Source organism: Eulemur rufifrons, chromosome 8 (assembly GCF_041146395.1).
Source record: "Eulemur rufifrons isolate Redbay chromosome 8, OSU_ERuf_1, whole genome shotgun sequence".
In the NCBI taxonomy this organism is placed as follows: domain Eukaryota; kingdom Metazoa; phylum Chordata; class Mammalia; order Primates; family Lemuridae; genus Eulemur; species Eulemur rufifrons.
Window position 1 is genome coordinate 4,144,538 of NC_090990.1, and position 15,940 is coordinate 4,160,477.

At 41.6% G+C, this 15,940-nt stretch overlaps 1 protein-coding gene across 1 annotated transcript; it reads right to left on the bottom strand.

The window, feature by feature from the left end:
* Nucleotides 1–647: 647 nt before the first annotated feature.
* Nucleotides 648–14,877, bottom strand: ERRFI1 (ERBB receptor feedback inhibitor 1). The gene is made up of 4 exons (XM_069479288.1): nt 14,731–14,877; nt 4,374–4,568; nt 4,190–4,266; nt 648–3,305 (listed from the first exon to the last, which is right to left on the bottom strand). The coding sequence occupies exons 2-4, from the start codon at nt 4,493–4,495 to the stop codon at nt 2,122–2,124; spliced, it is 1,383 nt and encodes a 460-aa protein (XP_069335389.1). The 5' UTR covers nt 4,496–4,568; nt 14,731–14,877; the 3' UTR covers nt 648–2,121.
* Nucleotides 14,878–15,940: the final 1,063 nt, after the last annotated feature.

Sequence of the window (15,940 nt, forward strand, 5' to 3'; positions counted from 1 at the left end):
CAGGCACAGGGCAGTGCTCGGCTGAGGTCATGGCTCCTGCCCTCACTCAGGAGGTTACAGAAACCCTGGGGGGTAACAAGTGACTCAGGAGGGCAGCACGGCTTTAGCAAAAGGACAAAGGATGTTGAAAAGGACAAAGCACCCTCACAAACAGCACTCCAGCCCCTCTTCCGTCCAACGGCTGCGAGAAGCACATTTGGCTGCTGGGGACTTGCTATCTCTGTAGGGCCAGGGTAGACAGGGATCCCTTGGGTGGCCTCAAATGAGCAAGAAGCAAAGCCTACCAATGGGCCCGAGTCACCTGGACCTAGTTCTAAAACTCAAAGAGTCAAATCAAGTCTACCCATCAGACCTGGTCTCTCCCACTACATTCTCCCTGATGTGGACCCGCCCGTGTCTACCTTGTCTGATGGCAACACCAGAATCCAGTTCACTTTCTTGTTAAAGGTAAATAAATACAAAGAGCTCATTTTCACTGTACGCTTTTATAATTCGTAAAGTTGCTCAAATTATTTGCCATTTTAAAGAATGAGAGTAGGCTTCAAGTGTGTATTAAACTTCAAAGGATCTTCCCTTGTGCTTAAAAAATAATGCTGTCAAATTGCTTCATTTTATAAGAGTTTAGGCAAGAAACGTTACTAATGGTGTCATAAATAAGTATTATAACTTTATTAAAATGAAAAGACAATATTCAAAATAATGCAACAAAATGAATAAACTCCTTTGTCCAATACTGTACACATAATGCAGAAATCAGTGCATTTTTCTTAAGCATGTTTTAACCTTCATTTAGTTCATACTAAAATATAATAAGCTTTAAATAGCTCAAATAATATTCAGCAGTTTAAACTGTAAACAGCTTGTTTAACTATTAAGAGAACATTGTAGTAACGTACCTCTGTTAGTGAGCACCTTCTCTCCTGTGCTTATCTACTCAAGATAAATACAGCGAAGGATGTGGGACGTGAACACACGCTGTGTGTCTCCCTGCACCTAGGTGAAGCAGCCAGCTGTGAGGGTTCTCAAAGCAGAAAGATGCTGATGGTAGTAAGACATACTGTGCTATTGGTCAGAAGTGTTTTACTTAAAAAGCAAACAATCCCCAGGAAATACTGAATAGGAACCAGCAACACAAGGCCAGCTTGTGTTGTATTTGTTTATTAATACAGTCTAAAAAAAAACAAAAACAAAAACCATAACATACATCCCCACACAGTAACTCTCAATCACATGGCTAATTGCTTCATTATTTTGTCAAACTGACATCCTAACCACTGGCACCTAGTATACTTTTCCATTTGAGTCTCGTGTATCCCACTGTCTCTGTGAGGCCCACACTACACCGGGTGGTTTCAGTGGGTGGAAATCAAGCAGGAATTGTAAGAAAAAATTGTTCACTAATTCTATTTTCTTTTCATTCTTCAAGATGTGAGACATGTACAGGGGGCAGTATGGTTGCCAAATAAACTGCTATCTCTCCCCTCAACAAGACAAAAAATGAGACCTGGAATTAGGCCGTGGGATGACTTTAAACTAGGCAGGTGCAGTCAGGGTAAAGAATGCACACCCTGCCCTCAATGGAAAAGACTGCTTGTAAAAACAAATGAAACAAAATAGAACAGGCCTAAAAGCCAGAAATCTTCAAACCTACAAAAATAATTTTTAAAATGATTCTGATCTAAGCAATACTGTATTTTCTTCCATTTGCTCAATTTTCAGTCTACCAGGACTCATTTCTCCAGGTTGAGTTTCTGCTATTCTGAATATATATTACTCTAAGATAGTTAACTAATTGGTTAACCTGCAACTATGCTCTATGGTTATACCACAAGTTATATATAGGTATATAATGTATGCATATATAAAAAGTTTCCCCGTCCTTCCCTCCCACCATCACATCTTTAAATTATAGACTTGAATAGACTTTTCTCCATCGCTAACAAAACCAGGGATTCTTGGCATAACAGCATCTCTCAACTGCTCTAAATTTTTCTCATTAAGACAGAGAGTTCAACTATTTTACTTTGCAATCTGAAAGATTTTTCTGTGAACCTCAATCAAACTGGAAAATTGAGAACCATTTGCTCCTACATAACCTTTGTTGAACCACACCCCCGAAGTCTAAGGAGAAACCACATAGGACAAATGTTTACGCTTCACATGGCCACCCAGATCCATTTTTGTTTTTGAGTCCAGCTTTTCTGTGGCTGAAACCATACCGCAGTCAGCATGTAATGGCTGGATATGGGTGCTTGCATTTGTTTCTTCTGCTTCCCTAAAAAATTTTTCATATTTGTCCAGGTACGGTGGTCTCTCAGGTAGTAGGTAATAATGTGTTGAACTAACCTTCTTCCCATTTTCAATAATGGGCAGAATGCAAGGAACCTTATTGGCAGATCCTTCGCTGTTCTGTCTTTGCAGAGCTTTGCTGCTGACGTACTTGGGATCAGGGGCAAAGCTCTGTGTCGGGGGCATGACCCCATTGAGGTAAGACGGAAGGCTTTTAGGACTCGGTGTGCGGGAGTTACTCCGGGATAAAGGTTCTCTTGGTGGTACTTTGGGAGGCCTGTCTTCATCGCTGTAGGTGCTGGACGTAACTTCTGCTGACCACCTTCTATAATCTGGCTTTACTGGCCTAGGAGGTATGGGAACCCTGGGGGGAACCTCAGGTTTGTCTTCATCAGAGTTAGGAGAAGCTCTGTGTATGTAGCTGGATATCCTTATGGCTGGTTTGTTAAAGGATCCGGCCGGTCCTGAATGAGACCTTCTTAATCTTCGGTGGGTTTGAGGCGGAGGAGGATTTGGACTTGGGACACCTCCGTTCTGGTCAGATGCACAGCTGAGATCTGCTGCAGAAACAGCTGGGGTATCAAAATATGCATAATTGATCTGTCCACACCCACGGAAGCTTCGCCTGCCAGGAACATCATATTTGAAATCAGAAAGTGTATAGTCTTCTAAAAGGAAGTCTGTATCTGAGCTCGTTAGGAATTCTACCTCACAGTCTGTCTCGTCCAGAGAGAGGTCTTCAGAGATTGGCAATGGTGGAAGGGGCCTAGAACCCCGTTCACAAAGAGTTGTACTGGGGAAAAGTGAAGGGGAGGTTTTTATGGGTGTAAGTGGAGGAGTAGAGGCACAAACCCCATTCACTGAGAGTTTCTTAAAACCACAGACAATTTTATCCTCTTCATGTTGTCCCAAGTTTTCACTTGGGGGAATAATGAGAGGGGGCAAGCTGGACTTTTGAGATGGACCATTTTCTGCAAAGTAGTGGCCATTCATCGGAACAGATTTTGAAGTGTGCCCTAGAATGAACAAGAGATGTTAGTAAAAGATCAACAATCCCCTCCCCACTGCCTATGCTTCTATAGCTTTCCACCTAAACTGTGAGTGACAGACTTGACTGCCGTAACCCCGAGAACACCCAGGCAACAATCACAGGTATAATTAGAGACCAGAAGATTGTTAACGCACATGATCTGGTTCAAAGAACAACCTATCTCTTCTATCTTCCTTGGACATGTGCACGGCACACGCCCACACATCACAGGCAAGTTTTGTGACGTGTGCAAAATCTGCAGAGATGAACAGTATATAATTTACATGAATACCATACTATGCCAGCCTTGCCATTTAAGACATGGGACAACACAAGGCACGCAGGGCACGAATGAGATAAGACCAGGTCCTTACTGCTAGCACGCCATCATACTGCGAGAGAATCAACTTGCTTGCAATGCGTACAACTGATAAGCAACTCTTGACAGAAAGCCAAGGAACATGATGTTCACATTAAACGTACTATATACACACAATTTTCTAAGTTTTGATTAACATTTATACTATCTTCATCTATCACTTGCAAACATGCCTTCAATACTAGTAAGAAAGGAAAGAGCTTGTCTGAGGTTTCTAAAAGTTAAGTATGCATCGTAGCTGGAAGGAGAACTTTTTCTTGATTTTGAAAGATCACACTTCCTAAATAGTTCTAGTTAGGAAGCAGTGACTCAGGATAAAGGAAGTGGAGTAAAATAGCTTGAGAAAAAGGCAGTTATTTTCAGAATCTATAGCCACTAGGGGTCAGGCTATTGTTGGAAATAGTTTAGGTTTCCTCATTTAAAAAATAGTGTGAGAGGACAAGCTAATACTGATCCAGACCGAGCTTCCAGTGCGCTTTCGGAATACATACCAAAGGGTGCTAGGTGCTCCTGAGCAGGAGAGTTCAGACTGTAGGCTGTAGTTATGGGGTCAATATTTAAAAAGTTGCTAAAAGGAAAGGAATGCCTTGGTTATAAACAAGTAGCAATCATGTCCTCTCTCATTTTAACATCACACATTTCTACAGATCACGGCGGGGCATATTCTCTACTTACTTTTTAAACTCACTGCGACTACCCCAGCAGGTCTTCAGGTTGCCCATGGCTTGGCCATTATGTAGAAATCCAGTTTTTAATGGGACTCTAATCTCCTGAGCAGCAACTCCTGCTGTTGACATTGTGCCTTATTCTGGGATGTCTCCAAACTTGTGAGGCCCAGGGATTTTTCAATCAACCAGTAGCTTTCATTCCCTAGGGGGTATAGAGAAGAGATGAGAGAATAAAGAAAATAATTCCGAAATACCTATTAGGATAGTCTAAATTGCAGCATAGCTAATATTAGAGAATTTGGGGTGGGGGGATGCTGAACAGAAAAATTTAGTAGTAGACTTTCCCTTAATTCTTTACTTAACTAATTCTTACTTCGCATGAGGGTACTTAAATGGAGACACTAAAAATTACTTTTTTGTAAATACTAAAAATACATCCCAAGACATGAAATGTTTTAGCAAAATGAGAAATAACCTATTGCTGGCAAAAGCAGACCTCTTACTGCAGAGCCTGGAGTTGCCCAACATATCACGCTCACATGCCAAAGCACACAAACCTTCCTCTACGCTATTAAACCAACTTTCTAAGGCATGGGTGCACTGGGCATAAAGCACAAGGGAATCTCGCTAATTCTTACCAAGCTAAAAAAGTGATTTCAGCAATTACTGTGTTTTATACTGCAGAACTATTATTCACTGAAAGCCAATGCTGAAATTAAACAAGTGATTCTACTGTGTTGGCACCTGACTACCCCATAGTGTAGCATTTATTTGGATTTTATATTTCAGGGTTGGCCATGGGAAGACAAATCTTCCAGTTATTACTTGCTTGAGGAATAAGTAGTTATATATGAAGATACTAATTTCCATTATCCTGTAAAAATCAAGTTCTGCAAGATTACTGGCTTCAGTGAAGTCTTGGGCAGCTTCCTCCCTCCCTTTTAAAGACAAAGGTACATTCTTTACATTCTCCTTTGTGAAATGCCTAGTAATTCATGTCTTGCTTAGCTGCAAGGCATAGATTACAAAGGCTGAGTACATTTTTCTTAAACTAGTAGTTCCTCGACTTTAGGAACCCCCACCCCTTTGTCAGATGTTACCTGTGTGGAGTCCCTATGGTCTCTTTTTAATTTTCCTATTATTTGTTACATTAATTAGCATCAATCTCTGCTGTTTTCACATATTCATGTTTACTTACAATAAGTTTAGGCTTTTGTTTCCTTGGGCACTAGGACATTACTTGTCAACTAACACTGACCTCCTCTGGGGTTATGCATATATGCATTCTATAATACCACCTCCTTTTCTCATGTAATATTTGCACACCTACCAAGTGCTAGGCACTATGTTAAGGACTGAGGATGACATGAAGATGACTATGACACATTTGCTGGGGGAGGGATATACAGAGTTTTTCATTTTAATTGCTCAGCAACTTCAAATCTATTATTTACAAATCTGTCACCTCCTACTAGACTGAGTTCAGGAACAGAGGCTGTGTCTCAATCACCTTTTAATGATCATTACCTGCAACATTAGTAGGTGCTCAGTAAGTGAATGTTTGTTGAATGAATGAATGTATAATACTATCTAATTATCATCATCAGTATCAACTGAATGTATACAGTGTGTGAGGCATAGGGTATTTGTTAAACTAAAAATCTTCTAAAAGTACTCTGCAAAATTTTATTATTTTTTCACCTGAAAGGAACTTAGAGATATCAATGTGCTAGAGGTTAAATATTTCAGTGACAAATGAGGGGTCCCAATTACTGACTCTCTGCATTTTGCTCTCCCAGAGTCAGCTGTTTTGAGACACTGGGCAGAGATTTTACGATAGGTTTGAAATACTATTTCAGAGAGTCAAGCATTATTTTTCCTTAAATCAGTCTCTCAAAGATACATGATAAAGAACAGAAAAAATTCTGCCATTTAGGAAACCTAAATGATTGGGAGGCCATTTGAGGGTTGGTTTTTAGATTACTGAAATGAAGCAAATGTGTTATCTACCATCAAGCTATAAAAAATTTAAAAACCAATTAAAAAAAATTGCTAGCTTCTCCCCTGTGTACTCAGCCCAGCATTTTATCAAGCTTTTTCTAAGCATTCTACAAGCACTGGCAAGACTATGGGGAAAGCATCTGTGGTAATATAAAAATGAAAGGCAAGATAGGAAGAAGAATATGGTATTTAAGTAGTTTGAAAGCACACGTTTGAAGATCACTCATCCAGATTACAGGAAAACGCTGTGGGGGACTCAGAGGCCCAACCCCCACCTGTCTGCAAGCCAACAAGTACTACTAGTAATTACTGTGTGTCAGCCTCCTAATGCCATCTAAATCTTAGCTTTCAACAGAATGATTGTGTAACTATCGCCTCTGCAGAAATTGCCTTGGAATTCTAAACTTACATTTCAATGGTCACTTAAAATAATTTATACGTTCTAGAAAAAGTTATTTTGCATTCATTGTTTCCATCACCTACTTGTTAGCTTTCTTAAGAAAAAAATTTTTTTAGTATAAAAAGAATTGTGTTCACTAAGCCAGCTCACTTCTGACCACAATAGTGTCTTTGTGTATTCATAGAAGGTGACCTGCCTCTAAATTTCAATGGGGAATTGTGAATGGGCCGTGTTATGAAACTGTCCGAACTTCCTACTTGCTTGCATGGGAGAAGTGAGGGGGGCAATACAATTGCCATGTTCTCTTCTTTCGGAAAATAACTTCAAACTGTAGACTCCAAAAGGGCAACATGCCATAGGTTTGGAAGCAAACTTAAAAACACGTTCCCCAGACTGTAAACTAAGGGCATGAATCCACCTGAAACCCTTTTCCACCTCACTAAACACCCTCCAGTATTCAGTACATATACTTTTGGGGGAGGGGGGGCCAATCAATTCGGTCAACCTCAAGCTAAAAAGAAACAAACTCTGCTCAAGTGAAATTTAAATAATGCTGCAGTGTTTAAAATTTTATGGTTCCTTATAACCATAAAACTAGCTCTGTTTTACAATTCATTAGGAAAACAACTGCAAAAATATACCTATGTGGGAAAATCAATATCTAAAAGTACAAGATGGCATTTTGTTATGAAATGCAAAAATAGGAAAACAAATGTTAATTTAGGCAGCATGGTTCAGACCAGGATCCAAATAACCTTGGGCATAACTTTTTTATAGTTCATAAACCAATCTTTAGCTTTTTTAATGAGTCCAAAATGCAGTTAAATACCAATCTCAGATGTGAACTACGTCTTCCTGTTAACATAATTTGATTTTTTCTTAATTCAAAGGGGAAAATAACACCTAAAATAATTTTTCTTGAGGTTTTCCTTTTATTTTCTCTCCATACAACCTCCCTCCACCCCACCCCGAGTTTTAACCCATTTCCATAGTTTCAACTCATAGAAAGCTCCTGAATGAAGACTCCAGCCTGTCTCAAGCTTCAACTTTGCATTTCCTATTGTCTGGTGATTATCTTTCCACTTGGATGGTCCTCAGGCATCTCAAACTCTACAAACCAAACTCCTCCTTTCACTTACATCACACCCCATCCCCCCGCTCCCCAAACCAGTTCATGGTCTAGAGAATCACACTTCTCCTCAAGGCACCATTTTTGACCTGAGGCCCATATACAATCAGTTGCCAAGTTCCATAGACTATTTCTACACTGTTTCTCAAATCTTATCTTTCTTCCATTCATAAGCATCTTTCTTCCTGGGGTCTGAAAACACCCAACCTATTCTACACACCAGTACCAGATCAGTATTCCTTAAATGCAGTTCTACCCAAGATCTTCTGCTACTCAAAACTTTTCAAAGGTTCTAAATAAAACCTCCCCAAGCCTGGCATTTAAGGCCTCCACAACATTGACCTAATCTACCTTTTTCAAGCTCTTGCTTCTCTTTTCCCCAAATCTGTTAGAATTAAATTTATCCTTTAAGGCAAACTCTTCTACTATCTTTCCATGAACGCGCTCCTTTGTATGAAACACCAGAGCAGAGTCTCTCTATTCTTGGGTTATTCTGTGTTGGGCCCCGATTCCCCACCCATGTTCCAAGTCTTCTGGACAGGACTCATGTCTGACTTATGTTCTTCCTGTAAATCCTGGCATCATTCATCTCCATTATATATTAAATGGATACTGAGAAAATATGCATCTCATTTTAGAAAAGTAATTAAACAAAAGATTCACACATATGGTCAGTGAAGAGCTCAGGGAAAAAGCAAAGATCTGTAAGGTATAAATTTAACATGTGCTGGAGTGATAAGATTGCCCAACAATAATGTAACAAGTTTAGGATATGTAATGGGAAGGAATTTGGATTAAATTCATTTCCAGAATTCAAAGCGGACAGTTTGTAGACTGAGTAAAAATTATAAGCTTAAGTGGTTAACAATGTAACTTTCTAAATTGGTTTCTGTTACTGTGTATTTACTTAAACCAATTAGGGGAGGTCTTTCTGAAAACAATCAATTTTACCTTCTCTTACACACTATTCCTTCTGGATCACAATGCACCTACTGTGCTTCTGTTGCTAAATTTAAGGTCACATTCCTTTAAAAAAAAAAAAAAGTTATGCCAAAAAGCACACTGCACCTTCTTTATTAAGGTGAAATCATATGCCTTTAGCTTGAGGATAGTCTGTTTGAAACTGCTTAAAAAAAAAAAAAAGGCAATAAAACCAGGCTACCTTAAGGCAGTAACCTAGATATGCTTACCTTGCCACCAGATCTCATTAATAAATCTCAGAAGCAATCCACAAGAGGAGGAGGGGCACATTTTTGTCATACAACTCATCCAGTTCTGCCCAGTGCTTCCTTATTTAAGAGTGTGATGTAATTTCCTTATTTCAATCTGGTTCTAGAACCTGATTTCTGTTTATTCAGGGTGATAAATGGTCTTTTCGGTTGCATTTAATAATTACCTATATAACTACTTCCATGCCCAGGGAAGACATAAGGTAATATATTTAGAGCCAAAATTTATAAAATGAAACTGATTGAGGGACATGACAAATTCCATAATTTTAGATCTTCCTCAAATATACCAATCTTTGCATGTCCATGTTGATTTAAAAAAATGTCTAAAATAACCTTTGGGAAAATGGGGGAAAAAACCCAAAATAAGAAACCCCACCAATTTACCAATTTTATTGTGATTAGTGTCTAAAGCACTAATAACCAGGCTATTTGACACACTGAAGATTCAGTTTAGCTGTTTTATAGAATTTTATTAATAATCTGAGAAAACTTACTGATGATATTCATCTAACATATTCAGTATTTATGGTAGTTATTATGTTGTGAGTTTATTTACCAAAAGCAAAAGGAGGATTTGCACAGATTCTTCAAAAACAAAGGCCCCAATTCAGAGTTTTTCAGATTTCATTTTAATAGGCTATGATTTAGGGGTGGGGAAAGAAAGGGAGAGGCAAGTTAAGAAAATTTCCTTCCCTGTAGTCTGCTATCATGGGAAGCATAAATAGCCTTTAAATTAAAAGCATGAATGACTTTAAAATAAAGTCATATTTTAATGTAATCAAACTATTCCTGCATAAATTTAAGCAAAACTTGATGGTTCGGCAGTATTAAAAATGTGGTTCCATGTGGTGAAGATGAACTTTTGTGTCTGTGTCCATAGCTCCGTTCCTTAGAGGCTCCTAAACTTGTCTAGTACATAATGGCCCATTTGTTGGTGGTAAAAATGGAGGCAACAAAGAAAATAATTTATCTTCAGACCGTCAAAATAAAAATTAAGTGACATAATTTCTTCAATAATGCAGAATATTTTCTAGCTAAGTATTTTAAGAAATGGCAAGCTAACAATAAACCTATTTGCCCAACTACCATAATCAATAGCCTTTCGATCCACTTAGTCTCCCACACAACTTTAGTGCGATAGCAGAGAAGCAGGATACGAGGAATACATTCTTTTGTCCTTTGTACTTTCCCTATAGAGTACTACAATATATACACACACACACAGAGGACAGAAAAATATTATTCCTTTCTCATATAATAGATTTCTTACTGTAAAAGATATATGAATTCTATTCTAATCTTAGTAACAATGAGCACAACGGTCTAATGATGGGAAACCTTTAAAACTTCAAATTTATTTAACATGCATTTAAGTCACCCAATGGGTAATTTGTTACAATTAATATAAAACCATAAATACTAATATTCAAGGGACATTCATCTGCTAGGCAGGCATTGTTCTATGTGCTTTATGTGTACTAACTTATTTAATCCTCAACATCACGGTAGGGTGGATACTATTATTGCCCTCACTTTGGATGAAGAGCCTGAGGCACAGAGAGTTAAGGGGTCAAACCTGGTGAGCTGTGGGGCCAGGACTCAAACCAGAGAGCCTGGCTCAGAGTTCAGGCCTTTCACCAACACACCGACTGCCTTTTCTGGTCCATAAAGCTCTTTAAAAGTGGAATAAGATTTGACCAAGTATAATGCTTATCTTTTAAGGGTAGCACAGATGTACTTTTTTGGGGATTTACTGCTTGGCTTTGGTAATAGTTTTTCTTGGGTAACCTGTAGGCTATGAAAGTTCCTGTTTTACTTTTTAACTCCCTCAAATTCTACTACTAAAAGTTATTAATCATAGATTTGGCCTATATATGCTCTGAAATGAGTGGGTTAAGGTATGAATTTGACATTCCATGACCATTTTAAGCAATTCTTTTGAAGCCCTCAATCTCTAATGATACACTGATGCCCCAAACCCGTTACAACACGGTATTTGATAAAACACAAGTCTGTCTTTACTCATAAAAGGGGGTTATTACATATGCCAAATGGGCCTCCTTTTCATACATTTTCACAGCATGGACCCCAGTGATGGCATTACAATCAGGCTCTGTCATAAAACCCAGAATTTAATGATAGAATACCTTATATTTGTAAAGCATTCTATAAATTACAAAGCACTTTCTTACACATTATCTCACTTGATCCCCACAACATCCCTGTAAGAAGAGGCAGGGATTATAATCTCTACTTTGCAGATGAGGAAATAAAGCGAGGTTAAACATCTTGCTCTGAGCAAAAAGGCTATCACAGCTCTTCTGTCCTATAATCCAGCATCGTCCCCACTGCACTTTCCCTACCTCTCAGTTCTACAGTCCCTTCATTTTAGGCAACAACCTCATTTCTCCTCCTAACCTTCTTGTTTATGAATGGGGAGAATCACACAAAGAACTGCTAAGCGAAATGCTCAAGATCTGAGTGCTAGTCAACTGCAGAGACAGGAACAGAAACTCAACTAATAGTGCTCATTCACCTCACAAATTCAGAGAGAGCAAGGATTAATTCTATTTACAAATATTTATCAAGTGCTTATTCTGGATTAAATGCTATGCTAGGGGTAAAAAGACACAGCTGCTGCCTGATGAAGCCTTTAATCTAATGAGGGAGATAATAAATAAGCAATTTCAGACTGTGATAACTTCCAAGGAAACAAGCAGGGTACAGTAATATGGTAAGGACATACAGAACATATTTACACAGGTGGTCAGGGAAGGCCTGAGTAGGTGACTTTTTAAATTGAAATCTAAAGGATGAAAAAGAGGCAGCCATGGTAAGAGTCAGAAGAGCATTCCACACAGAGTGAACAGTATTTTTAAAAAACAATCAGTAATTAGTCCAGTTTCATACCTGTGGGTCTTTATTAAAAGCTTTTGGACAATGTCTTCTAATCTTTACCTTCCTATTATTTCCAAGTTGAAAAGTACTCTATTTCATGCAAAGCCCCACATTTTAAAGATACAGTCACTAAGACCTGGAAGATTGGTCTTTTTATAATACTGCCCAATTTTATGGTATGAGGAACTGGACTACAGTATCAATGAAGACTTCAAATCTCAGAGTCTTTTGTCCTCCACCTTTTGAAATCTGAATGCCACACTCTTTTCCCTACCTTAAAACGAATTCTGTTAAGCTAGTAACTTACATTTAGGACCCTGAAACTCATCTGTTTCATCTGTCTTTACAGAGCATGTGTTTATACTGTTTGAACAATGCCAGAATACCAAAACTGGATTGTGTTTATCTAGTGAGTTAGTTATTCATTAGCTTTTATAAAGCATAGCCAAACACAAGCAAAGGATGCTAAATGCATCCAGATGATGAGGTACCAATTCAAATTTATTTAGATTAAGAGCAAAGTTGTTTCTCTGGTAGAGGGAGCCTATGACATTCAAATTCCTGGAATTACCCTTGGCACCACCTTCTCCCTCCTCTGCTCACCTTTCTAAAGCAACCTGATGGTATGTAGACAATCAGGTCAGTTTCAAGCATGTTAGACTGTCCCTGTAATTTAGGCAACTTGCTTTTAAAAGCTACCATTAGTATTAGCAGAAAGGAAGTAGTATGTAGTTCACCTTCTGAATAGCAGCAGCCAAGGTTTATTTTCATACAAAAACTCAAGTTTACAGCGTAATTAAATCCCACAAAGAGTGGCCAGCATTTATTGTGAACTTAAAGAAAAATGATTCACTGAAACAATTTTATCTAACTGTCAAAAATATGAATAATTCAGACATTTCATAACAGCCATAAAAAAGTTAAACAGATTTGCTTTCCAACCCTTATCAGTGACTGGGCCAATCCTGCTGAACCTTAAAATGGAAAACGTGCTTTCATGCAATTATTTATCAAATCAACTATGTGCATGGCTGCATAAGTCAGAAGCTGTACAAGGCAGAGTTCCTACCCTTAAGGAGTTTACAATCTAATGTATCTGTCAGGTTATAAATTGTTAGTCCAAGACCTCTTATCACCTATTACCCAGTGTCCACTGGCACACTGGGTAATAAACCTCTGCTCAAAGTGAGGGAAATGACAAATAGTGTCTGCAGTTCATGCTAAAACATCTATATATTTCTCTTCAAACTTGCTAATAACAGGAAAAGAGCCGGTTGATAACATACTGGTAAAAAAAAATTACAGTCACCTTGTTAGCAAGAAACCAGCTTCTTTTATTTTGGTCTTTACAAATTTTGGTCATTTGCTGATATAGGTACCTAGCCTGTCTTTAGTCTCTGTTTAAGTAAAATTTCACTTAAAACTATATACTGTGATTACAGAAATGTAAAGAAAGAAATACAGCTTTAGAAAAAGAAATACTAGATAAGGTGAACTTAGATGTTCCAGTCTTCTCAACAAACGTACATCCACTGCATTCTTACAGATTTAAAAGCTTGAAAACTTGTTCTCCAGAAGGGGGAAAAAAAAAAAAAAAGGCATTTTAACCTCACCTTTCTTCACCCCTGACAGTTGCCTAGAAACCAGTCCTGCCCTACCTGTGTTGCAGGTGTACCTCAAGTCACCAACACATCTCTTTTAAAGCTACAGTCTCCATTCTGACTACACTTAAGTTTATGACTAACAATCTATTCATATTTTTATCAGGTAAGAGACTGGTTTCTTTCAAGCAATGATGAAATCCTAATAAAGACTTAGCAAGCACCAATACAGCACCAATCATGGTTAAGAAGTCATCTAATTTGTATAAGGCTATGATATACATATAAATACTACACAATTCCCAATAAGAATTCACATTTCGAACACACAATTCTGCAGTTCTATTCCTTTTGAAGCAGTATTTAAGACATTCAGAGCAAAGAATCACGTTTCTGAGAGGAGGAAAAAGGCATGGAACAGCTCAGATGAATTTAAAAATAATGATTTACGAATTACCACCGTCGCTGAGAGATTAGGCAGAGGGACCGAGGCTGACCGCCAAAGAGAACTGGTACCAATCACGGGCAAGCAATTACCGAGCCTACAGCAGCCTCCCACCAGCGCTTTCAGGACAGAATTTATGGGCAGACGGTGTGAACAGGAAAACGCTGCCCCAGTTTTTAAAAAGGGGGACCCCCCCCCACCAAAATACCCCCGAACTCCGCAGCCGCTAACCGCCGCGGAGCCGCCCCGCGAGCGCAGTCTGCGTGGGGAGGACCCTCGTGCTCGCCGCTCCGGGAGCCCCGTCCGCTCTCCCGGCCGGTCCCGGGTGCCGAGGAGACGTGTCCCGGGCGCCGGGGGGCATGGCCGAGGCCAGGGGCCGCGCGGGACCCACGCCGGCCCTCGGGGAGAAGGCAGACGCCCGCACCCGCGGCGCCCCAGGCCCGTCCGCGTCGCCCGGAGAGGGTCCCGCCCTGCGCACCTCGGGAGAAGCGCCGCCAGCCCCTCCCTCGGCCCTCCGTCGGTGCGGCGACCCTCGCCCGCCCCTCCACGCCCCCGCCCTCGCGTCGGGGAGACGCCAGGAGCCGAGCGCCCCGCGCGGGGGCCCGGGGACGCGGAGCGCGGCGCCGCCCGCCCACCCTTCAGCCGCCAGGCCCCTTACCCGGGAGGAGCGGCGGCTGCCCCAGGGCGCCCTCCCGCGCATGTCCGTCCCGCCTGGCTCAGCGCCGCGGGCTCGGGGGCCCGGACACCGCGCAGGCGCCTCGCTGCTCTCCCGCTCGCGCTCCCTGTCTCGCAGTCGGCCGCCGTCGCCGCCGCCGCTGCCTCCGCCTCTATATATAGCGTACACGCCGGCCCGTGATGCCGCCGCGTCCCGCCCCGCCTCCTCCGCGCAGCCAATCCGCGCGGCCGGACGCTTAAAGGGGCGACGCCGCGACCCGGCGTCTGCGGGTATCCCAGTCGGATGTCGCGCGGGCGCTGCGGGGAGGCCGGCTTTGTCTCCTGTCCGCGGGGTCTCCGGGCCCGCTGCGGCCCCGCTGCTCGTCTGCTGCCGAGCCCCAGGAGCCCCTCGACGCCGAGTTTTCCTCAGAAGTCTGTGGGCAGCGGGGCTGCGGCCACGGTTCCTGCCCGAACCGAGGGCGCGTCACGCCTCGCGCCGAATTCCCTGTAATTTCAAGTCCCGGGGAAGATTTTTGCGTGTGTTTCCTTCTCTACGGGCCGCCTCGGGCGGGTGGGCGGAGGAAACCCGGGAGAGGGAGAGGGGAGCCTGCGGGGCGGCCTCAGTGGGCCGTGAGCAGGGGACAGCGAGGGACAGCAGGGATCAGTGTGGGACAGTGAGGGCCGACGAGGCCACGTCGTGACGGCTGGGGCTCCTCAGCGCAGTGGGCCCAGCGAGGTTCGGCCTGGTCTGTGACCCCCCAGGCTCAGGTTATCCGCGAGGCCCGAGGTGCCCTCGACGTCTCTTGGCATCAGGGCGGCCACGGCTGTCCAAGGACAAAGCCCAGCGAGCCTGTCGGGGGAGGTTTCCCTGGGCGCCAGTGATGCAACTTAGGCTTATAGTTTAACCGTAAAATAAATAATACAAATGATAACAAACCAAGAGTAACTAAAGTAAGGAAAAAAGCAAACAGACAAAAACCCTCTAGTTGTAGCTAGAACAAATTCCCTGAGTGGTGCTCTGTTGAGTGGAGGCCAGAGACCTGCCTCTGACCTCGCCCCGCTGGTGCTCACAATAATGTGGATAGCCAGACATTTAGCGCGACCTAATTGGGGCAGTTTAACATATGGAATGAGATTCCGGCCTCATTATCGGGTTAACTATTAACTTGGCACCCCATGGTACGATTTGCCTTTTCTCCACTATTATTTACTTA

Excerpts from the sequence above, each read along its gene's own strand:
- ERRFI1 (XM_069479288.1), bottom strand. The coding sequence starts at position 4,495 with ATGTCAACAGCAGGAGTTGCTGCTCAGGAGATTAGAGTCCCATTAAAA. Across the intron at positions 4,267-4,373 it reads AGTCGCAGTGAGTTTAAAAA|CAACTTTTTAAATATTGACC; the intron begins GTAAGTAGAGAA and ends CTTTCCTTTTAG. Across the intron at positions 3,306-4,189 it reads GGAGCACCTAGCACCCTTTG|GGCACACTTCAAAATCTGTT; the intron begins GTATGTATTCCG and ends TGTTCATTCTAG.